The following is a 23,636-nucleotide window of genomic DNA, read 5'->3' as shown; positions in this document are numbered from 1 at the left end:
TTAGCTCACTTCTGTAAACAAATGTACTTTTTTTATTTACATTTATATTATATAAAAATTTTACACAGAATTGATCTCAGTTCATTCAAATAAATCAAAATATCAAGCATATATGCAATTGATTTGCTTTCTTTTTCTATTTAATTGAATAATTTAAGTGAAAATTAGTTTCTGTTTGACCCTTCAGGGACTTTTTAATCTGGCCATGTTAATTGAAGAGGGTTATGAAGTTCCTCAGAACATGCTAGATCAGATGTCAATCTCAACAGCAGAGAAGATGAACCGGAGCACTGTTGTGGAAATGCTGTTATCCAGGTTTGTGTGATCTACAATCATTTGCTTGTTAGTTCCTCATGTAGTTTGAAAGAAAACTCTGCAGCTCTGAGTTTGCTTTGAATTATGCAAAGCTTTTTGCAAAACAAGTGTATGTATGCGTTTGTGCATGCAGAATGGTATGTGTTCTTTTATCTCTAAATGTGAGGGCCAAATTTTTGAAAAGGTCCTCACTAATATAATCTAACCTCTTCAATAGTAAAACACCTTAATAAAGGAACTAAATAATATCTTATTATATCTAAAAATCACAAAAGTTTAGAGTTAGGGTTGGTCTGTAATAATTGTAACTATTTTTTAACAAGTGCATTTTATATTCTGCAGATTTCTAAATGACTTTAATTTGCAGCAGACAAACAGTTTGGGCTACATCAAAGTTTTAGACCCATAGCACAAAATAACAGTGAGTTACGTGCAACAATATATGCCAGTTTCCCCGCAAGTGACACTTTTGTTCTCTAAAAAACATGGGATGGAAACAAATTGCTTTTGCAGTATTCAGATTTTTCACATAAATTTAAGTTGGAAATATAGCTAATTTCATGAATTTGATTACTTTATTAGAGACCTAGAAATAGTGCTGAATATTTCTTAATCATTCTATGTCGTAACCTTGCGAAATCCTAAAACTTTGTTTATTTTCTTAGTTTAAATTATATTTTGAATACCAGATTTTAAAAATGACCTCAAATGACCTCAAAAATACATTGGAGCCCAATGTATTTTTGAGTGAAACAGAATATTTATGAGAAATAATGTAGGGTGGGACTTTACTTTATCCTTTGGAATTTGATTGGATTGTGGTTGTAAGGCTACAATATTATTGGTTAATAAAATTTGTCCCACCCATGCAGCTTTTGTTACGTCAGCAGGTAACATGCACAGATAAATCAATAGGCCCTTTCCCACCTACAGTCCTGGTACTTTTCCCTTAGTAACTTTCTAGATGAGAACTTTTTTTTTTTTTCCTTTTTCTCCAAATTTTGGAATGGCCAATTCCCAATGTGCTTTTAAGTCCTTGTGGTCACATAGTTGCCTCCGCATCTGAGATCATCAACCCGTGCATCTTATCACGTGGCTTGTTGAGTGTGTTGCCACGGAGACATAGCACATGTGGAGGCTTCACGCCACTCACCACGTGCCCCACCGAGAACAAACCACATTATAGCGATCACGAGGAGGTTACCCATGTGACTCTACCCTCCCTAGCAACCAGGCCAATTTGGTTGTTTAGGAGACCTGACTGGAGTCACTCAGCACGCCCTGGGATTCGAACTAGCAAGCTAGTGAACTCCAGGGGTGGTAGCCAGCATCTTTACCACTGAGCTACCCAGGCCCCTTTAGAGGGAACGGAACACCCGAGGAGACTTTTCCCCTGTTGGATTTGCACTCACAAAGTAACCCCCATAGTGATGTCATCTAGTATCGACCATTTTTATTCTAACGTTATTTGCACTCCCGTTTCAATAGCAACAACAACAAAATCAACAACACCGAAGGAGGATGCCGGGATCAGAGCTACACTTTTATTTTAGGGCTGTTTTATACAAACTTTGGCTGCATCGGAAAGCATAGGCAGGTGCCCTATCAGTTAATGGTTTAAACAACAGTGTTTTTGGATGAATGGAACATTCTGAACAGTTTAAAAAGTACCTTATTTCATCCTACTTCATCCGTCCTTATACAGCCTCCCAAGGCAGCATTTTCCTGTTTTCGGACACAGAGAGACGAGGCGGCAAAAGCACGCTTTAACCATGGACCACACGCTGAACTCAGTGGACAACAGTGTTGGGGGTAATGCAATAAACGTAATGCATGTTATGTAATCAGATGACTTTTTCCGTGTAACGAATAAAGCAATATTTTTTTATTTTAGACCATAATATCGGAGTTACTTTATAAATAAAGTAACGCATTGCTTTTGTACACCTCTACTGTCCCTGTATTGCGAGAAATCAGGAGTAAAATTGTGCAAACTTTGGGGAGGAGACATAGTACATGATGGGCATTGTAGTTCTATAGAGTGTGAGGCCAGAGACTATTTAGCAGAGAGAGACGAGTCACTTCTATTTAAATGAATGGGAGAAATTGGAACGCCCAACCAAGAAGCTCTAGCACCCAACAGTCAATGGATGTAGAAAGGAAGTCCCGCCTTGCAGGTAAAAGAGCCAATCACCTTTTAGATACAGACATCGCCTGTCAATCAACTCGCTAAGGCGCATGCACATTTTGTGTTTTAGAGCAACATGAGGTCAACATTCGGTTGAGTGCAACGCGGTCTAAATATATGTTTGCTTACAATGTATTTTGACATGAGTGTTGTACAGTAGCTAGCATGACCTGTAATGTTTCTTGTATGCAATGCATAGCATAGCAAAAGAGAAAGTGGCTGTGAGAAAAAATAACATAAAAGTAAATTAACACTTTACTTTCCATAAAAAAATTACTTTTTAATTAATTAAGTTACTTTTTTACAGAGTAACGCAATATTCTAATGAGTTTCTTTTAAAAGTAACGTGACCCAACACTGGTGGACAACATGTTGAAAATGCACTATAAACCTATTTATCAACAGTCTTTTACAATAAAGGCTTTTCTGACTCAACATAAATTGCTGTACCGAAATGCTCACTCACTGACTCAAAAAAGACACAATACTTCCCTCATGTAAACTAGATTTAATGATGGTTTAGTGTATAATAAAGTTCAATTACCCACTCTCGATAAACATCTGATTATTTATATCCATCTTCCCGGGAAAAAGTCGATGTAGTAATCCAGAAATCACTTTATTTTCTTTATAGTCACACAGTACAGAAGCAATGAAAACTCAAAGTGTGTCTCCCGTCACACAAACACAAACACACATATGTGAAACGGGTGATTCTCTTTGGATACTTTGTTATGTTTTTTCTGTTCAGGGAATTGTAAAATTAGCACAATCCTTTCAGTAGCAGGCTAGCAGCTAGTTTGTTTACTAACGGCAGCTGTGGAGCTCCTCTCCTTTCTCAATGCAGGTTTTTGACCAATCACAGGCTACGGCACCTCCCACAGTCCCTATACGCCCCAAAAGTACCTACCCCAGAGTAGGAGCTAAAAATGTCCCCTAAAACGGCTTCGAGGAACTATAGTTCCTCAGGTGCGAAAGCGACGAAAAGCACTAGTCCCGGGGAAAAGTACATAAAACGGGCTTTAGTATCGCCAGTTTGAAGGGCCCTAAAAAGACAAGGAAGATTTATTAATAAAGTAAATATGGTCAATTTTGATTTCATCTTGACTACACTGTCCTCTGTCTCCTGTAGATGCAGAGAGTTTGAGGAGGGTGAAGTGACTCCGTGTGCTTTAGTCCTGTGGAGGATTCATCTAATGCGAGCATGGAGAGAATTCACACACAGCTCTGTTCAGCTGCTGCTGGCCTGTGCCACTGTCACCACTCTCACTGTGTTTGTGTTTGCTGTGCTCTTACGAACGCTGCTGGGTAAAAACATCCACCTCTATTACTGTAACAATAATAACTGAATAGACTTTAAAGAGCATATACAGTATTCTACACAGCATTGTATGTTTTCCCATAGTGGCCACATATATGTTAGTCAAGGTTTCCTGCACCAAAACCAGTTATAATTTTGTATTTTCCACCCTCTCTCTGACTCTTACTATTTAATTGGCTGTTTTTGCATATGTATCTTAGGAGTAGTTTACCTAAACAGGAAAATTCTGTCTATTTTCTCACCCCTCATATCATTCCAAACCTGTATGACTTCTTTCTTCTGGTGAGCACAGAAGGAGAAGTTTAGCAGAATGTCCATGCTGCTCTTTTCCATACAATGAAAGCATACAGTGACCAGGGGCTGTCAGACACCACAAAAAAACCAAAACAAACAAGAAAAACACAGAAAGTAATCCATATGACTTGTGCACTATATTCCAAGTGTTCTGAAGTCATACGATGGCTTTGTGTGTGAAACAAATTGAAATTTAAGTCTTTATTCACTGAAAATCTTCCATCCGCTGCAGCTCTCAAATCACATTCATGCTTGGGTGTATCCAACTTGGTATGTCGTGAGACACTCAAGAACCTCCATTGATGACCTGATGCGCCAAATCTGAATATTCTTTTTTCATTACAAATTTTTGGCTGAACTGTTCCATTAAGATGTCTATATGTAAATGACCAGTTTTATGATTAGCTAACCTCTTTGCATATAAAATGAGTAACAATAGCAATATGCATGTACAAAGCTATAATGTTTGCGATCATATATTAATGAGCTCATGGTTATGATGTCATCATAATCGTGATGATTTCTAAAACAAGCCGTTTTTGCAACCAGGTAAATTACAGGAAAATTGTTGGATTGCCTTTACTGGTAAATGTGCCACATGTACTGTTCACACATACCATCAATATGGAATTTTACTATACAACTTCTCATTAAGGGAAATTGCCAGTGCAAAATTTACCAGTATTTTAAAAAAAAGTTGTGTTCACGCAGGACCTCTGACCTGAAAAATGCAGAACATTTTCTGGGAAAGGCTGTATGTGTGAAAGGGGCTACAGTAAAGTTCTTTGATGTTGGCTTGACAAAGCCTTTGTCTAAACGTTTTATAAAGATCAATTTTGACCGTTGGAATTTGAATTAACGAGCATTTCATTGGCTCGTTTGAACATTCTGTCAGTGTAAGTCTATGGAATTTTTCTGATTTTTGATTGTCCGCTGTGCAAATTTTTTTATTCTGATCAGTTAGAAAAGAAATGGCAACACGAGAACAGTCTGAAGGTCTGTGCAAAATTTGGTGGATGAAGCTTGAAAGCTCTAGCAGGAGTTACATTTGATCATTTTGGAAAAACTCTAAACCAAGTCTGTAGAATAACAGTCAAGCCAAAATAATAAATGGACTGTGTAGACCAGAGGTGGGCGACTTTGAAGGTGGCGATGGCCAACCTTTTTTCTCCTTTCTACCAAGGGGCCGGATTACAAATACGCACTCACAATGTTCACCACCTTACTTAATTTCCTCATTGTGGGTAATCTATGCACAACTAATGCAATGTGCTTTTAAAGATTTTTGTCAATTTTGTAAAAAGTTTTTTTATTTAATAATATTTATAAAAACATAATTATTTTTGTATAACTTGCATATTTACTCAAACATGCAGTTTGAATATACCAGTTCATGTTCAATTGACAAGTAATAGATTTCAAACTTACATTTTCAAGAAAATTAATCTCATTTGCATTGTCTGTACATTTGCAACACACAAATGAAAACAGACAAGGATTGTATTTTCAATATTTTCAACCCCACCTCATAAAACAGTTTATAGGTATTAGTTCAAATCTAAATATTATCATCAATAACAATACTGGATACAAGAACATAACATTTCAGTGCATTAATACAAAACATTTCAGCACCACACCAGCCCCGCAACATCATAGCAGAATTACGGACCGGGCCAGTGGGCCAGTGCCCGGGGTCCTTGCTAGTCATAATCCGCCCCTGTGCAACACACACGGAGCGAACAATCCCATGCGTCAGAGAAACATTCTCATTATTCGCAAGACTTTTCAACAGTCAGGCACCTCAATAGCGATACTTTAAAGTTTCTCCCTCTGACAATGAGTTTTTTGTTTTACGCAAGCTCGAGTGAAACAGAATAAGATGTCTTTGGTGATCCTTGCGCTGTCACAGATTTTGTCAAAAGTTTTTATGCCGATATATAATTTACCCTTACATCTGTGGGGAGAGCAGCTCTGGCAGCACTGGTGTACGTATCTCTCATACTTCATGTCTCTTTGATCAGTTGATCAGTGTTGTAATGGTGAATCAAATTGAAATCTTTGACCGATTTCATATCCAGGCAAACAAAAGGCATGGGTTTACCCTGCATACATTAACATTAGTGCACACCAGCTCGCTGACTAGCTGAGGTAAAATTTTGCTCAATTTACCTTATAAATGAAGAACAAGTGTAAGATGTTGCATGCTAGAAACCTACAGTGATCAGCAGGTGTGCTAAGAACAAGCGACCTCTTTTGGTGGATAGTTGTAATAAATTATAGCCTGAATGCAATCTTTACATTATCCCTTTTTCAAAGAAATAAAATTAATCCTCAGTCTTGTCCGACGTGCCGTATTCAACGACATTGCGGGCCACCAGTTGCCCATCCCTGCTCTAGAGTGTATAGAGAATGGTGTGAAGAACAAAAAACATCCAGTGAGCGGCAGTTCTGTGGATGAAAATGCCTTGTTGATGAGAGAGGTCAACAGAGAATGGCCAGACTGGTTTGAACTGACAAAGTCTATGGTAACTCAGATAACCCCTCTGTACAATTGTGTTGAGCATAGTATCTCAGAATCCACAACATGTCGAACCTTGAGGCGAATGGGCTACAACAGCAGAAGACCACTTCAGGTTTCACTTCTCTCAGCCAAGAACAGAATACTGAGACTGCAGTGGGTCTACCATCTGAGTACAATCGTCTACTGTCCAGTTTTGGTGAGCCTGTACCCACTGCAGCCTCAGTTTCCTGTTCTAAGCTGACAGTAGTGGTACCCAGAGGGGTCTTCTGCTGCTGTAGCCCATCTGCCTCAATGTTTGACATGATGTACATTCAGAAATGCTTTTCTGCATAGAACTGCTGTATTGTGTGTTTATTTGGGTTACTGTCACCTTCCTGTCAGCTTGGACCAGTCTGGCCATTCTCCTCTGACCTCTGTCATTAACAAGCCGTTTTTTGCCCACAGAACTGCCGCTGTTGTATACAGCCATTGGGCTGCCAGTTGCCCATCCCTGATGTAGACTCTGGGGAGGGAGTTTTGAGTGGTGAATATTAGAGTATATCAAACCCTTGTATTTCAAAAGACCAAGAACAATCTGGTTTTCCATGATACAACCTCTTTAAAACATGTTAAACATGTTAAGACATATGGAAATAGCTGATAAATAGTCAATTACTGTAATTGATTTATAAACAATTAATTTGTTAATTCATTTTGCTGATTATTATTATTATTATTTTTTTTCATCTTTTGTTTTACCAGCAGCGTTTTACTCTGGGCCATCACTCTCAACCAACCAGTCGTTAGAGATACAACGTGACCCAACACTAAATGGTCATCAGATCAGGAGCAGTCCACTGGAGACCAGCACACATCAGGGATGGACACAACGGCCTACTGCAGCCCACAATTGCCGTTCATTACAGGAAACAGTGGATTTAGTCGTCACAGTGACTGGAGTGTGTGCATGCATCATATTTACAATGTTCATTTCCCATCTGCTTTGAAAAGAAAGGACATAATATAGGGCATTTCTTACACTCATCACAAAATGAACAGCAATTAATTAATAGGTGTTTTAATTCTGAATAGGGCACTGAACATCCCAGCCCTTACAGCACAAAATATAGGCTATATATATTATATATATATAAAAATGCCAAACATATTTTCATAAAATACAGTATATTGCTAATATCTATTTTAAAATATGAATATAAATTTATTTTGAATATATTTTAGTTGTTTATTTTTATTTGTATATAAATATTTTTTGGCCTCTTTTGTATATTTTAAATCAAAATATAAAAATATTTCTGGAATATATTTAAAACAATACATTTCCATAAGAATAGAAAATGAGAAATTTTCACAGTTTGTCTGGTCCCATTGTCCCTATTTTGCATCTACATTCACACACATTTATATTTCAATATAAAATTCAAAAACATATATATTTTTTTTTTTACAGTTTATATAATGTTCTAAACTTAACATGTCTTCATACATTGAGTTTTTGTTTTTCTTTTTTTTTCTTTGAAGTAACTAAATAGTTTATATTGTGTTTACCTAATATTGTATCTGCACCTCATATCCACCACCCTCTTCAAATGTTTACACTTTAAGAGTGGAAACACAAACATAAAATGTAGATAAACCAAATTTGTTTTAGTCCACACGTTTGCATTTCTTTCAAAAATGTATTTTCTTGCCCCATGCAGAAGTACATTTTGTAAGTATATTTTGAAATTTAAAGGGCTATAACAAATCTATTTTAAATTTGGAAAGTATATTTTCTTCAACCATACTGTTTACAACATACATTTAAAAATTCTTCAAATATTGGGCTATATTGTGCCAAATAATAATAATAATAATAATAATAAATTAATATATATATATATATATATATATATATATATATATATACACACACTTTACAATAAAGTTCCTTTTGTTAACATTAGTTAAAGGGTTAGTTCACCCAAAACTCAGAATCAGCTTTATTACCAGGTATGCTTACACATACAAGGAATTTGTCTTGGTGACAGGAGCTTCCAGTGCACAACAATACAAAAAAGCAACAAGACAGAGATAATAATACAAAATAATTAAAAATAAAATAAAAATAGAATAAAAAATGTTTTAATAGAAAATAAAGTATATATAGAATACACAATAAGACTATATATATACACTACTGGTCAAAAGTTTTGAAACACTTGACTGAAATGTTTCTTATGATCTTAAAAATCTTTTGATCTGAAGGCGTATGCTTAAACGTTTGAAATTAGTTTTGTAGACAAAAATATGACTGTGCCACCATATTAATTTATTTCATTATAAAACTAAAATTTAATTTAAAAAAAAAGTTTTTGAAATTGATGACTTGGACCAAATAATAAAGAAAAGCAGTCAATAAGTGCCCAACATAGATGAGAACTCCTTCAATACAGTTTAAAAAGCATCCCAGGGTGATACCTCAAGAAGTTGGTTGAGAAAATGTCAAGAGTACATGTCTGCAAATTCTAGGCAAAGGGTGACTACTTTGAAGATGCTAAAATATAACACAGTTTTGATTTATTTGGGATTTTGTTTAGTCACAACATAATTCCCATAGTTCCATTTATGTTATTCCATAGTTTTGATGACGTTACTATTATTCTAAAATGTGAAGAAAAAAATGATAATAAAGAATAAGTGTTTCAAAACTTTTGACCGGCAGTGTGTGTGTGTATGTATATATATATATACGCACACACACACATATACACACACATACATACATATTTATACATATACACATACGTAGTGCAAATCTAAATACAAATCTGTTATATAAAGTGCAAGGGAATGTAATGGCAGAAGAGGTTGGATGTGTTGGATAAATGTAAAAAGACTAAACTGTGAATTGCACATAATTATTGCCCAATGGGGCAGTTTTAACTGTTCATGAGATGGATAGCCTGAGAAAATGAAAATTCTTTCCTCATTTACTCGTGTATGACTTTCTTTCTTCTGCGGAACATAAATAAAGATTTTTAGAAGAATATTTCAGCTCTGTAGGTCCATACAACGCAAGTAAATGGTGACCAGATCTTTGAAGCTCCAAAATCCATATAAGGGCAACATAAATGTACTCCAGACAACTCTGGTGGTTAAATCCATGTCTTCTGAGGCGATATGATAGGTGTGGGTGAAAAAAGATCAATATTTAATGGTGATTCACATTCTTCATGCATATCGCACCTACTGGGCAGGGAGAAGAATTTATGATAAAAAATTACTTAACTATTGATCTGTTTCTCACCCACACCTGTCATATCGTGTCCAAACACATGGATTTAACCACTGGAGCCATATGGATTACTTTTATTCTCCCTTTATGTGGATTTTGGAGCTTCAAAATGTTGGCACCCATTCACTTGCGTTGTATGGACCTACAGAACTGAAATATTCTTCTAAAAATCTTCATTTGTGTTCAGCAGATGAAAGAAAGTCATACACGAGTAAATGAGGAGAGAATTTTCATTTTCTCAGGCTATCATTATAATAAATAATATGAATTATTATGAATATTAATAATAATAAATTTTGTTAATATGAATGTTTATTATTAATAGAATTTTAAGTGCAAATAAATACATCATTTGATACCTCAAACTATTCCCTTTCCTTCCCGTCCTGTTTTTTATTTTTTTCCATCCAAACGTAATGGTCCAGATTTCATCCATTAAACTTAATGGTCATCCATGAACTATCATCATTGTGCTGTTGATTAACACACTTAGCCTCACATTACTTCAGGGATATTGTTTTTCTCTTTGCATAAAAGTGACAGCTAAGTGACTACTTACATTCTCAGAAACCTATGTTGTTTACACTGAGAATCATCTACATTTTTTGAGGTGTAAAAATGAACTTAGAATAGGCTATCAGAATATTAAAATATGTATTATTAATTATAATAAATAATATGAATTATTATGAATATTAATAATAATAAATTTTGTTAATATGAATGTTTATTATTTATAGAATTTTAAGTGCAAATAAATACATCATTTGATACCTCAAACTATTCCCTTTCCTTCCCGTCCTGTTTTTTATTTTTTTCCATCCAAACGTAATGGTCCAGATTTCATCCATTAAACTTAATGGTCTCCATGAAAAGGAATGTTCCATGTGCAATATGGACAGCATCTGTAACATGATATAAATTGCCAAAGACAATAAGTTTTGACTCATTCCTCAGTTTGTAAAAAAAGACAAATATATCCTGTTAACAGTTACTCAGGCAGAGTACAGTGGAAGTCTATGGCCAGAGCATGATATTCCGGTCTCAGGATATAAAAGCAGAAATGTGATGCAATTTGAACACACTAGTCTCAAATAAGGGTGTAACGGAATGACATTTTCATGGTATGATAACCATCACAAAAATTACCACGGTATTACGGTTTCACGGTATTTAGGTGCATTGATAATATTAAAATCATTTCAATATTTGGTTATGAAATAGGCTATTTCTGATAAACACAGATAAATATTTCAGTTATAACCAATTCTTGAACTTAATTTTGGATTTCTTCAACTTTAATCCTTTAACTTTTGATCTTGAACATCAGGACACTCTCTTAATCCGACAAGGTAAAAAAAGAAAAAAAATCACAAACAGGTAAACATTAATTTAAAAAAAATTGGCAACATGTCAGATGATTATAACTAAAAATATATTGTTATTGTTACTTTATGATTTATGAAATTGAATTGTAAAAATGTTTAATGATTATTGCCCAGGTTAACACTTAAAATATGCATTTGCATGCATTCAGTAATTTGTTGCATTTCTGATTTAGTTCTATTGTACAATACCTACTGAAAATATATTATTCATGTGCAGTATGATTTATTGGCATTTTGTCCAATACTGACAATTTCTGCCACAGTTTCACTGTCAATTTCCTGCACACCAAAAGCCATGCATTTTGTAAACCCTATTTAGTACTATGTTTTACAAATAAAACATATTATTAGTATTATCAAACACATTGTTGGCCTACTGTTGCGCTGCACTTAGGTAAAAGAACAAACAGCTGGCACATCGTAAAGTTGGACGAGGTCTTAAATCCGTTTGCTGCATTTGTGAATGTGACAGAAAGCATAAACATAACTTTAGCCTAACTAGCCATTACAAATCATGTAAAACTACATTGAATCTGGTGTTTTTATGAAACGGGCTATAATTCATTATACTGTGTACTGTATTTCCACTTACAGTCATCTCCGCAAATTCCGTGGGATGGTGCTCACGGAGATGGTGCTTAAGGTTTGAAGTGTTTCCCGCCTCAGCCGATACTTTTTTGCGGCAAACTTTACAGACTGGGTAACCATCAACAATGATGGTCCTCGTGGGTCTTTTAATCCCAGACAGCGGACTTCAACTTCTGTGGCAGCGGAAATAAAGAACATCTTTCCACTGTAATGTAAAAACAAAATTACTTGAGGTGGACAACAACTGCACACTTGGTCTGACATCATGACAGTCAGATAAGGCGGCACAGGACTGACTGACAGAATACAGCTCAAATCATAAAGATTTTTTTCTTTCAAATGCCTTAGTATAGATCTCATTGTTTTACCCTTGTCCCAGACCTTAAAACTTAAAATAAGAAAATATATTATAAGAAAATTAAACATTGATAATCTAGAGAGAAATAATCATTAACCATTTCAATAGTTATTGAGTTAAAATGATTTCACAATCAATTATTTCATAATAATTTTTACACAAATTTATGATTGATGTCAGCTGTGGCATCATTTCCACCACATCCAACAATTCTGTCAATAATGAAGTGTTTTCCCAGAGACTATATTTCCCGAGACGGAGCACTTGTATTAAAATGAATGGGAGAAATCAGAAGCCCAAAATGGCGGATGTAGAGAAGGAAGTCCCGCTTTACAGGTAAAAGAGTCAATCACCTTTTAAATACATACATCTTCTGTCAGTCAACTTGGAGAATGTGCATGCTCATGAGCTGGACCAGCCAGAAAAATAGCGTTTTTTAAGGGTGATCTAAGCTAAAGAAGCACAATTTATGATACCATTGTTGTCAGATTTTACTGCTGATTTGAAATATGTTCCTGAAATATGTTGATTGTAATTAGTACCAACTGTTTTGGAGATTTCAGTCTCTCCCCATTCAAGTAAATAGGAGCTGTACTTTTATGCCGCATGTATCCACAGAAAATAGCTGCCCAGGAGTGTTCCAAAGATGGCCACCAAGTGGACTTACTTGACTTAAAAGGGATTTTGTTCACACAAAATCCTACAATGCCGCCATTTTGAACTTTCTTGAAAACCTAGTCTATTTTTTTCTCTACTACTCCAAGAGATTATGTCCAATATTTACAACGTTGCCTTTTAGATGTTCTTCAGATCAGTCTGAACAAATGTTATCCAGAACTTTTTACATGTGTGTGTTAGGTGCAAAAATGTCAGTGATGGCTTCGCCAAACCGGATATGAGGCTGTATCTTCGCAATCCTTTGGTGTATTGAAACAAAACATTGGGTAGGCCGTGCTTGGCCCCCCATATTTTTTGCTTGCAGCTTTGTTTATGATGTGTATGACAATTTGGCACACAACAGCATAAATAGGGAGCAAACCAATCACAGGAAAGTGGAACAGGTGTGGGAATGAGAAGCCTCAATAATTAGGGCTCAGCTAATCAGCAGGAGGATCATCACAGCCTAGTGAAAACAAAAACACAAACGGACACAAGGTAACATGAAGCACAAAGAAAAAACAGGAGTAGAGGGAAGAAAAAATCCTAGATCAGACCAGAGTCCTGACAGTAACTCCTCCCCCAGGAGCACCACTTGGCACTCTAGATGGAGCTGATCATAGACGGACATGGAAGTTGTCAATAAGTGTGCAATCCAGAATGTCCCAGGCCTGGACCCAACATCTCTCCCCTGGACCATACTCTTGCCAATCCAAAAGGTACTGGAATCCCCACCCCCAACACTTGGCATCCAGCAGTCTATGAGCAGTGTAAACAGGAAAGCCCTCTACAAGATGGGGGAAGGAAGGAAAAGGAGGAACAAGTGGACTGTGACAGACAGGTTTAAATGAGACACTTGAAAGACTGAATGAACCCAACGAAGAGAGAGTGGGAGTTTTAGTTGCACATCTGCCCTCTTGGTGCACCCCTCAGCCCAGAGCAACGCCTCCCTGGCCCTCCTCCAGGTGTGGCGACAGTGTTGAACAAAAACCTGGGCTGAGTGGACTGCAGCCTCAGACTCCCATGCAGGGAGGATGGGACAGCACTGAAAGGCGGAGAGACCAGTATATGACACTGGCAGTGAGTTGTGGGTGCACTAAGCCCACGTAATCTGCTAACTCCAGGAAGAAGGGTTGTGGGAGGCCAAGCAGTGGCGCATCCGCTCCAGGTCCTAGTTTGCTCGCACGGTCTGGCCAATGGAAACTGACAACAGACTAGCCGAAGAGCCAATCTGCTGACAGAACTCCCTCCATAAAATAGAGACGAACTTGGGTCCCCTGTCGGAGACCACGTCCACAGGAAGCCCATAGATCTGGAAGATGTGGTCAAATACCACCAGTGCAGTATCCCTGACTGAAGGGAGCTTGGGGAGAGGGATGAAGTGGACCACCTTGGAAAAGCAGTCCACCAAGGTGAGAATCAAAGTATTGCCACTGGACAGGGGAAGGCCCATAACGAAGTACAGGGAAATATGTGACCAAGGACGGGAGGGGTTGGGGAGGGGTTGCAGAAGACCAACGGAGAGAAAATTACTAGATTTATTTTGAGCACAGACCAAACAACCACCACAAATCGGGCAACATCCTCTGCCACTGTCTGCCACCATAACTGCTGGCAGCCCGAACCGAATCAGGAACGAAACAAATAACACTCTGGGAAAGTTTTGACTGAGGCAAGAGCCTTCCCAACCTATCTCTCGATGCATTTTTGGAACCTGGACGATAAGACAAAGTATAGTCAAAATGCCCAAAGAACAGAGTCCATCGAGCCTGTCGGGAGTTCAGTCTTTTAGCAGACCAAATGTACTCAAGGTTCCTGTGGTCGTTCCAGACCAGAAAATGAACCTCCACCCCCTCCAACCAGTGGTGCCACTCATCCAGGGCCAACTTGATGGCCAGCAACTCCCTATTGACAATGTCGTAGTTCCATTCAGCTGATTACAGGTGGTGAGAGAAGAAAGCACAAAGATGTACCTTATCATAGTTAGGGGATTGCTGGGAGAGGACCGCCCCGACTCCAACCTCAGAAGCATCCACCTCCACGATGAACTCCCTCCCAGTGTCCAATGTGACAAGAATGGAGGCAGAGGTACAGCAAGCCTTCAGTTTTCAAAGGTGGCCTGAACCTCAGAGGACCATTGGAAGGGAGTTCTCGTAAAGGTGAATGCTGTGTGTGGCGTGACTGTAATTCCACACAAATATGCAGTAGAAATGAGAGAATCCTGTAGTGGACAGGGCTTCAGATGACCTCACGGCGGAGAAGTGCCAGGAAGGAGATTAATGGCACAATCAAAAGGTTGGTGAGGAGAGAGAGATGCGGTCCAGGACCGACTGAAAACTGCACGCAGATCGTGATACTCCACAGGAACTAAGGCCAGATCCACCGAAAATGAAAGGTAGAAGACAAGAAAAATGAGAGGCAGAAAACATGTCAGACTTGTGCATGACAAAAAGGGCTCCATGATAACACCATATTCTCAGCCCAGTACAATAGCCTCTTCCGTCAGCAGTGAGGGATTCACATGTGATTAATGTAAGGAATTAATCAGGCTGACGGAGAAGGTAGAGTTTTTGGGGTAGACCTGACCTACTAAAGAGAGACGGACTCCGTCCCTCCAGGGAAGGTGCCGCTCTCCTCTCTAGTAATTTGGCTCATAGTCTTAATAATGATAGTATTTCACTAAATGGGGCCCAGGTCAGGAAGCAGACAAACTGGTTAATCTGAACATCTGCTAGCTGCATTGAGATGTCATACAGGTCACATAAACTACAACACATAGAGACTGTATCACCTAGATATCATATAGAGACTGTGTCTGTTCCCCAAACTACCAAAAACAAAACCCTAACTAAATCATTTAGAAAAAATTTGATTAAGGTCAAACTTGAACAAAACAAACAAATTAAAGATAAACACCATATAAAGTTAGGCTACTAAACATTTGATCTCTTTCTACCAAAGCACTAATTGTAAATGAAATTATTACAGATCATAGTTTGGATGTGCTCTGTTTGACTGAAACCTGGCTTAAACCAGATGCATATATCAGTTTAAATGAATCTTTTCCCCCAGGTTATTGTTATAAACATGAGCCTCGTCTGAAGGGTTGAGGAGGAGGTGTTTCTGCAATTTACAGTGAAGTTTTTGGTGTTACTCAGAGGACAGAATATAAATTTAGGTCTTTTGAACTAATAATGCTTAATGTGACACCATCAGATATAGATATAAATTTAAAAAACTCTGTCGTCTTTTACCCTTGCTACAGTATATAGATCACCCGGACCTTATTCTGATTTCCTTGGTGAATTTGCAAATTTTCTATCAGATCTAGTAGTTACTGTGGATAGAGCTTTAATTGTTGATGATTTCAACATTCACAAAGATAATGAAAATGACACATTGGGATTAGCATTTATCGATATTCTCAACTCTCTTGGAGTCAGACAAAATGTAACAGGACCAACTCATCGCCATAATCATATGCTAGATTTAATTCAGTCATATGGAGTTGATGTTGATAATATAGAAATTCTACTGCAGAGCGATGACATCTCGGATCTTTACCTCGTCTTTTGTATGCTGCTATCAGCTAATGTTACTCAATCTACACCACGCTATCCTTCAGATAGAACAATTTTTTCAACCACTAAAGATAGCTTCACTAATAATCTTCCAGATCTATCTTATACACTCTGTAAACCCCAAAGCCTAGAAGTACTTGATGGAATCACAGAAAATATAAATACAGTCTTGATAGTGTCGCCCCCCCTCAATTAAAGGTGCAATATGTAAAAAATGTTTTGCTAATGTGTGAACGGCTTGTAATGCAACTTAAAAAATGAGCCCTTCCCGGACTTCCTAGGTTGCCTATTAAAGCCTGTAGACTGATTTTCATGCGAAGGGAGTGGGTCGCTTTTGCCGGGAATTTCCAAAAGATGTGACATTTAAGCGCGCTCCCAAGAGCCTTGCCTCAGACAGTAGCTTTTCTTCCGCTATTCAACAGCATCAACAAACTGCAACACTAGGTAACTTTATCTTAGAGATGGAATCCAGCAAACGTCTGGCTCCCAGCACAACACCGACTCCTACACAAACTCTGAGTAAGCCAAAAAAAAAAAAAAAAAAAAAATACATTTACTGAATCCCGTCTGGCTAAGCGGGAACGTGATTGTGGTCGAGGGAAAACTTGAGTGAACATCGGCAGGGCATCTGATTCCTGGAGGGACCTTCGTTTGGTTTTGGGGATCAAAACGGACCCTGAATTGGCGTTCTTCTTATTAGACAGGTAAGATTACATAACTTCAAAGCATATTAAATATAGTGCCATAAGGATTTATCTGTGTAATTTTAGCTAACTTGATCTTGCCTGCTAATGCTGACAAATTGCAAGCTACCTTGCTTCGTAACTTTCTAAGAATTTCAACGATCTTCTCTTTATTCTAAAAGTCAGGTATGCTGATATCACAGTAACTAACATAATGTTCATCTGTAATTATTCAGCAAGGTAAACTACGATAACACATGAAATGAATGCTAGACAATGTTCAAGATAATGCAAAAAGCTCCATTCATTAGTGTAATGTAACTTGGTTATACAGAAAATATATACAATCTATTATTATAAAACAATAGGACATTGATATATCAAAATGACAGTTGTGATGGAATCACATCAATACTGAATTGTGTCAACATATTTATAATGTACAGCCTATTTTATAAACAACTACTGTCATCATCCACCAAATTTAGCTAACAGCTATTGATAAAGCTGGCTAGCTAGCTAACACTGACATAAGCTATCGTATAAATGCAGTCAATGTATCACGCAAAGAAAAGTTCCAGCACTGGATAGTTAAATATAATATACAGCCTCAAAGTTTGTAGTAAAACAATCATAACTGTGTAATTTTAATTATGCTACCTCATCTGTGATCATGATGCTGGTGAATCACGGTCAGTCTCGCTTCCCAATGGAGTCATGCTCGCTCGCGTCCCTATACAGTGTGTGTGCGCGATCACGAGCAACAGGCAGCAGTTCACTTAACGGCCACCGATGTCATTAATAACAAGGGTTTCTGAATCTTACATACTGCACCTGTAAAGGAAATGAAAGAAAAAAGCCCTGCACCATGGTACAATGATCACACTCATGCTCTCAAGAGTGCAGCTCGGAAAATGGAGCGCAAGTGGAAGAATACAAAATTAGAGGTACTTCGTGGTTCATGGAAGGATAGTGTCTGTAGCTACAGACCGGCACTAAAAGCTGCCAGGTTAGCATATTTTAGCAAACATCATAGAAAATAACTACAACAATCCTAGGTGTTTATTTAGTACTGTGGCTAAATTGGTTAGGAATAAAACCTCAGCAGAACCAGATATTCCGTTGCAGCACAATAGTAATGACTTCATGAATTTCTTTACTGATAAAATTGAAATAATCAGAAATAAAACTGGAATTATGCAATCATCTGTCACAGTACCTCAGAAAAAAGTGTCTCAGAAAACGATTTTCCTCACGTGCAACTTCAATCCTTCACTGTCATAGGTCATGAAGAGCTAACAAAACTTATCGAAACATCAAAAGCAACAACATGTTAGATTCAATACCAAATAAGCTCTTAAAAGAGTTATTCCCTGTAATCTCAGAATCTCTTCTTAATATTATTAACTCCTCGCTATCCTTAGGACATGTCCCAAGGAACTTTAAAATGGCAGTTATCGAACCTCTTATTAAGAAGCCACAACTTGATCCTGGAGAATTGGCTAATTATAGACTGATTTCCAATCTCCCGTTTATGTCGAAAATACTAGAAAAGGTAGTATCCTCCCAAATATGTTCATGTCTACAGAGAAATAGTATATATGAACAATTTCAGTCAGGATTTAGGCCCCATCACAGTACAGAGACTGCACTTATCAAAGTTACAAATGACTTGTTCTTATCATCTGATCATGGCTGCATTTCTCTTCTAGTGCTTTTAGATCTTAGTGCTGCCTTCCACACCATAGATCACGACATTCTCTTGAATAGGCTGGAGAATTATGTTGGCATTTATGGACTTGCATTAGCATGGTTTAGGTCCTATTTAGCAGACCGCTACCACTTTGTCTGTGTAAATGAGGAATTGTCAAATCAAACAAAAGTAAAGTGTGGAGTGCTACAGGGATCAGTTTTAGGGCTTCTGCTTTTCTCCTTGTGTATGCTTCCCCTGGGAGATATTATCAGGAATCGTGGAATAAGCTTCCACTTATGCCGATGATAACCAACTTTATATTTTTTCAAAACCTGAAGAAATTTCACAATTCTCCAAATTAGCAGAGTGCATCAATGAAATCAAAGATTGGATGGCCAGAAATTTCCTTCTACTCAATTCCAACAAAACAGAGGTACTAATTATTGGACCAAAACCTCTAAAAATAAGCCGATAAAATATCATTTGACTCTCGATGGATGTACTATTACATCATCTTCAACAGTGAAGAATTTAGGTGTTATATTTGATATGAATCTGTCCTTTGAAAATCAAATTACCAATGTTTGTAGAACAGCATTCTTCCACCTAAGAAATATTGCTAAATTACAACACGTGCTCTCTGTTGCTGATGCCGAAAAACTAATTCATGCATTCATGACCTCAAGATTAGATTATTGTAATGCATTACTGGGAGGATGTCCAGCAAGATCAATAAATAAACTTCAATTGGTTCAAAATGCAGCAGCCAGAGTGCTGACGAGAACCAAGAAATATGATCATATTAGCCCCATTTTATCGTCGTTACATTAGCTACCTGTTAAATTTCGTATTCATTTTAAAATTCTGTTCCCTATCTGTCACTCACTCGACGTTGGTGTCGATGTAGTGACACTAGGGGTCACTCTTGGGAGCCCGAGACACCTCTGGTCTTTGATAAAAGGCCAATGAAAATTGGCGTGTGGTATTTGCATGCCACTCCCCCGAACATACGGGTATAAAAGGAGCTGGTATGCAACCACTCATTCAGATTTTCTCTTCGGAGCTGAACGGTCATGCTCACTGAGCTGAATACTACTGTTCATTCACCTCTGCTGGATCTGACGGCGCATTTCAGCGGCTTCTCCCTCCTCTGCACTGGTGCACTGCAGAGAATGCCCCTGGGCGCTTCAGCAGAAAAACTAGAGAGTATATTTTCTGAAAGAGCATTTTTCCCCTCTAAAAGAGTATATATTTCTCTAAAAGAGCGCACACACGGAACGTCTTTTTAAAGACATGTCTTTTTAAAGATGCTTTTCCGATTGTGTGTTATTTCTGGTTGTGCTCGTTATCTCTCACCTTCTAATGGTCACGATCGCTGTCTTTCGTGTCTGGGCACTGCTCACGTGGAGACAGCGTTCGTGGATGGTCATGTTCTCATTGCGAGAATATGTCCATGGCAACGTTGCTGTCGCGGCTCGCCTTTGTAAGAAAGCGAGCCACCCCAGAGGCTCCCGCCTTGGTCCTTTTACCCACGGGTTTGAGGCCAGCGCGGCTAGCACTGGGGGCGATTTGGGGACCCCAATGGGACCGCCTCCGCCGGGTATCCCCCTGCGGACCTCCCATTCCCCAGCACGCTCGTCTGCCCCGATCGGGCTTCCGGGTGAGTCCGCCAGCTCGTCTCATGGTGAGTTCGACCTCTCATTCGGAGCCCGCGAAAGTGATGAGCTCTCGAGCGCAGCATCGGAGAGCGGGCTCGTCCAGTCGGAAGCCTCAGCTGGGCTCCTCCCTTCGGGGTCGATCGCCCAGTCACAGGCTGACGCGGAGATGACGACATGCTTTCCCGGGCAGCCGCGAGCGTCGGTTAGAGTGGATTCACCGCTCTTCCCTGAACCCTCGCGGCTCGGTGATTGGTTCCTGGGCTCGCGGCGCCGCTCAAAGCCACGCCCCGCCCCACCCCGTTCCTTTCTTCCCGGAAGTGCATGAAGAGCTGACAAGGTCGTGGGAGGCACTTTTTACTGCCCGGTCCCGATCTTTTCAGCTTCCCAGCTCTCACTACCCTCGATGGTGGGGCGGCCAAGGGTTATTCGGCAATCCCCCGGTGGATAAAGGCGCTCGCGGTGCACCTATGCCCGCAGAGCGCCGCCACCTGGCGCGGGTGCCCAAAGCCCCCGTCCAAGGCCTGTAGGTTTACGTCAACTCTAACGGCCAAGGCCTACGGTGCTGCTGGACGAGCTGCCTCTGCCCTGCACGCCATGGCTCTCCTGCAAGTCCGCCAAGGCGCTAAAGGAACTGCACGAGGGTAGTTCCGCCCTGGGATTGATGCAGGAACTCGCTCTCCGAGTGACGGAGGTCACGGAGCGGTCTCTCGGGCGGACGATGGCCACACTAGTGGTCCAGGAGCGCCACCTTTGGCTCAACCTGGTCAAGATGGGTGAAGCCGACAAGACACGATTCCTTGCTGCCCCCATTTCCCAGGCGGACCTATTCGGCGACACCGTCGAGGACTTTGCCCAGCAGTTCTCGATGGTAGAGCAGTAGATGGATGCTAGCCGGCATATCCTGCCCCGGTGCGGCTCAAGATCCTGCACCCCATCTACTCATCACCAAGTGCGTCCCCCTGCGGTGACTGCACCGGCTCCGCCGCAGCCCGCCCCTTCGGCCTGGCCCCGGCGTGGAGCCCACCGCAGGAAGCAGACGCCACCCGTCTCGCGGCCGCCCAGAACCCGTGAAAGGCTTCAAAGCGCCCTTGAGACGGGCGACCCAGGGACAACGAAACCCGCTGCTCTGGAGCCGGTAAGCAGATCTTCATCTTTTTGTTACCTTTTGCATTTAATTGCACTGCATGCCCAAGTGGCTGCAGTACTCAAGAGCTCAGCAAGAGTGGTTTCCTTGTTCCCTGGGTCACGTATCCGTGTGTACAGCTGGCATCACGACCACCGTCCACCACTCCATTTGGCAGGTTGGCGCTCCAGCAGCGGTCTCCCGCCCTGAGGGCCCAGCTGTGGCACAAATCCGCCCCCAATGTGACAGTCTCCACGGGTCACGAGGACAGGCCTCTTCCTCCCCCGTCCCATGCTGTTCCGGGGGTGGTCACAAGGAGCCAGGTAAGTGCTTCGATGTCCTCGGACTCAGCACGGCCACAACGTGGTGTGGCACCTCGAACTCCGCCCCGCCGCGAGGCCCCACCTGCCGGTACATCTGATGACGTTGTCCCTTTGGTCCCCCTTGCGCGGAACTTGGACGCATGGCTTGCGCCTTCCAGTCCGTCACGAGGGCTGGTCTGGACCATCCGACTCGGCTGCGCGATTCACTTCGCCGGGCATCCGCCCAGGTTCAGCGGTGTCCACTTCACCTTGGTGAAAGACAAAAACGCTGCTACCTTGCACGGAGATTGCTACCCTCCTACGGAAGGACGCGATAGAACCTGTCCCTCCAGCCGAGATGAAGAAAGGGTTTTACAGCCCCTACTTCATTGTACCGAAAAAAGGCGGTGGGTTCCAGCAATCTTGGACCTGCGAGTACTGAACTGGATTTACACAGACTCCCGTTCAAGATGCTGACGCAAAGACGCATTCTAGCGAGCGTCCGGCATCAAGATTGGTTCACGGCGGTAGACCCGAAGGATGCGTACTTTCACGTCTCGATCCTTCCTCGACACAGACCCTTCCTGCGGTTCGCGTTCGAGGGTCAGGCATATCAGTACAAAGTCCTCCCTTTCGGCCTGTCCCTGTCTCCTCGCATCTTTACGAAGATCGCAGAGGCTGCCCTTGCCCCGTTAAGGGAGGTGGGCATTCACATTCTCAACTATCTCGACGACTGGCTAATCTTAGCTCACTCTCGAGACGTGTTATGCGCACACAGGGACCTGGTGCTCTCACACCTCAGCCGACTAGGTCTTCGGGTCAACTAGGAAAAGAGCAAGCTCCTCCCGGTTCAGAGCATCTCTTTTCTCGGTTTGGAGTTGGACTCAGTCTCCTTGATGGCACACCTTACGAACGATCGCACCCAGTTGGTGCTGGCCTGTTTGAAGGTGTTCAAACAGAAAACAGCGGTTCCACTGAAACTTTTTCAGAGGCTCCTGGGGCATATGGCATCCTCGGCGGTGGCCACCCCGCTCTGGTTGATGCATATGAGGCCGCTTCAGCACTGGCTCCAGACTCGAGTCCCGAGACAGGCATGGCGCCACGGGACACCGCATGGCCATTACGTCGGTCTGTCACCGTCTTTTCAGCCCTTGGACCGACCTCTCATTTCTACGAGCAGGTGTTCCCCTAGAACTGGTCTCCAGGCACGTCGTGGTCACAACAGATGCCTCCAGCTGATTTGGAGTCGATTCGACAGGCACAGGTGCACCTGTTCGCCTCCCAAGAATCCTCCCCACTGCCCGCTCTGGTACGCCCTGACCAAGGCCTTCCTCGGCATAGACGCGCTGGCAAACAGCTGGTCCCCTGGCATTCGCAAATACACGTTTTCCCCCAGTGAGCCTGCTTGCACAGACCCTGTGCAAGGTCAGGGAGGATGAGGAGAAGGTCGTCCTGGTAAGCACCCTACTGGCCCACCCAGACGTGGTGCTCAGACCTCACGCTCCTTGCGACACCTCCCCCCGGGCAAATTCCCCTGAGGAAGGACCTTCTTTCTCAGAGAAGGGGCACCATCCGGCACCCGCGCCCAGACCTCTGGAATCTCCATGTCTGGCCCCTGGACGGGACGCGGAAGACCTAAGCTGTCTCCCACCTGCGATGGTAGACACGTTCACTCAGGCTAGAGCC

The 23,636-nt window shown here is 40.9% G+C and overlaps 1 protein-coding gene and 1 long non-coding RNA gene across 6 annotated transcripts in view; one reads left to right on the top strand and one right to left on the bottom strand.

Annotated features, from left to right (window-relative positions):
- The window catches only part of LOC127418880 (protein sel-1 homolog 3), a 30,906-nt gene extending 21,261 nt beyond the window's left edge, over positions 1–9,645 (top strand). Inside the window, exons 21-23 of one of the 5 annotated variants that reach the window (XM_051659756.1) lie at positions 188–315; positions 3,636–3,811; positions 7,387–9,645. In XM_051659756.1, coding sequence (XP_051515716.1) covers positions 188–315; positions 3,636–3,811; positions 7,387–7,628 — 546 coding nt within the window. In that variant the 3' untranslated portion in view covers positions 7,629–9,645. Of the gene's footprint in view, positions 1–187; positions 316–2,020; positions 2,170–3,635; positions 3,812–7,383 lie in introns of those variants that run through there. The other 4 variants (XM_051659755.1, XM_051659759.1, XM_051659758.1 and 1 more) reach the window with 4 other exon arrangements.
- A 462-nt stretch (positions 9,646–10,107) lies between these two features.
- On the bottom strand, positions 10,108–17,908 carry LOC127418963 (uncharacterized). The gene is made up of 3 exons (XR_007893570.1): positions 17,835–17,908; positions 11,900–12,100; positions 10,108–10,824 (listed from the first exon to the last, which is right to left on the bottom strand). It is a non-coding gene; the product is annotated as an uncharacterized LOC127418963 (long non-coding RNA).
- Between the last annotated feature and the right edge of the window lie 5,728 nt (positions 17,909–23,636).

This window comes from Myxocyprinus asiaticus, chromosome 28, assembly GCF_019703515.2.
Source record: "Myxocyprinus asiaticus isolate MX2 ecotype Aquarium Trade chromosome 28, UBuf_Myxa_2, whole genome shotgun sequence".
NCBI lineage: Eukaryota > Metazoa > Chordata > Actinopteri > Cypriniformes > Catostomidae > Myxocyprinus > Myxocyprinus asiaticus.
This window is presented reverse-complemented; position numbering and strand designations above follow the sequence as displayed.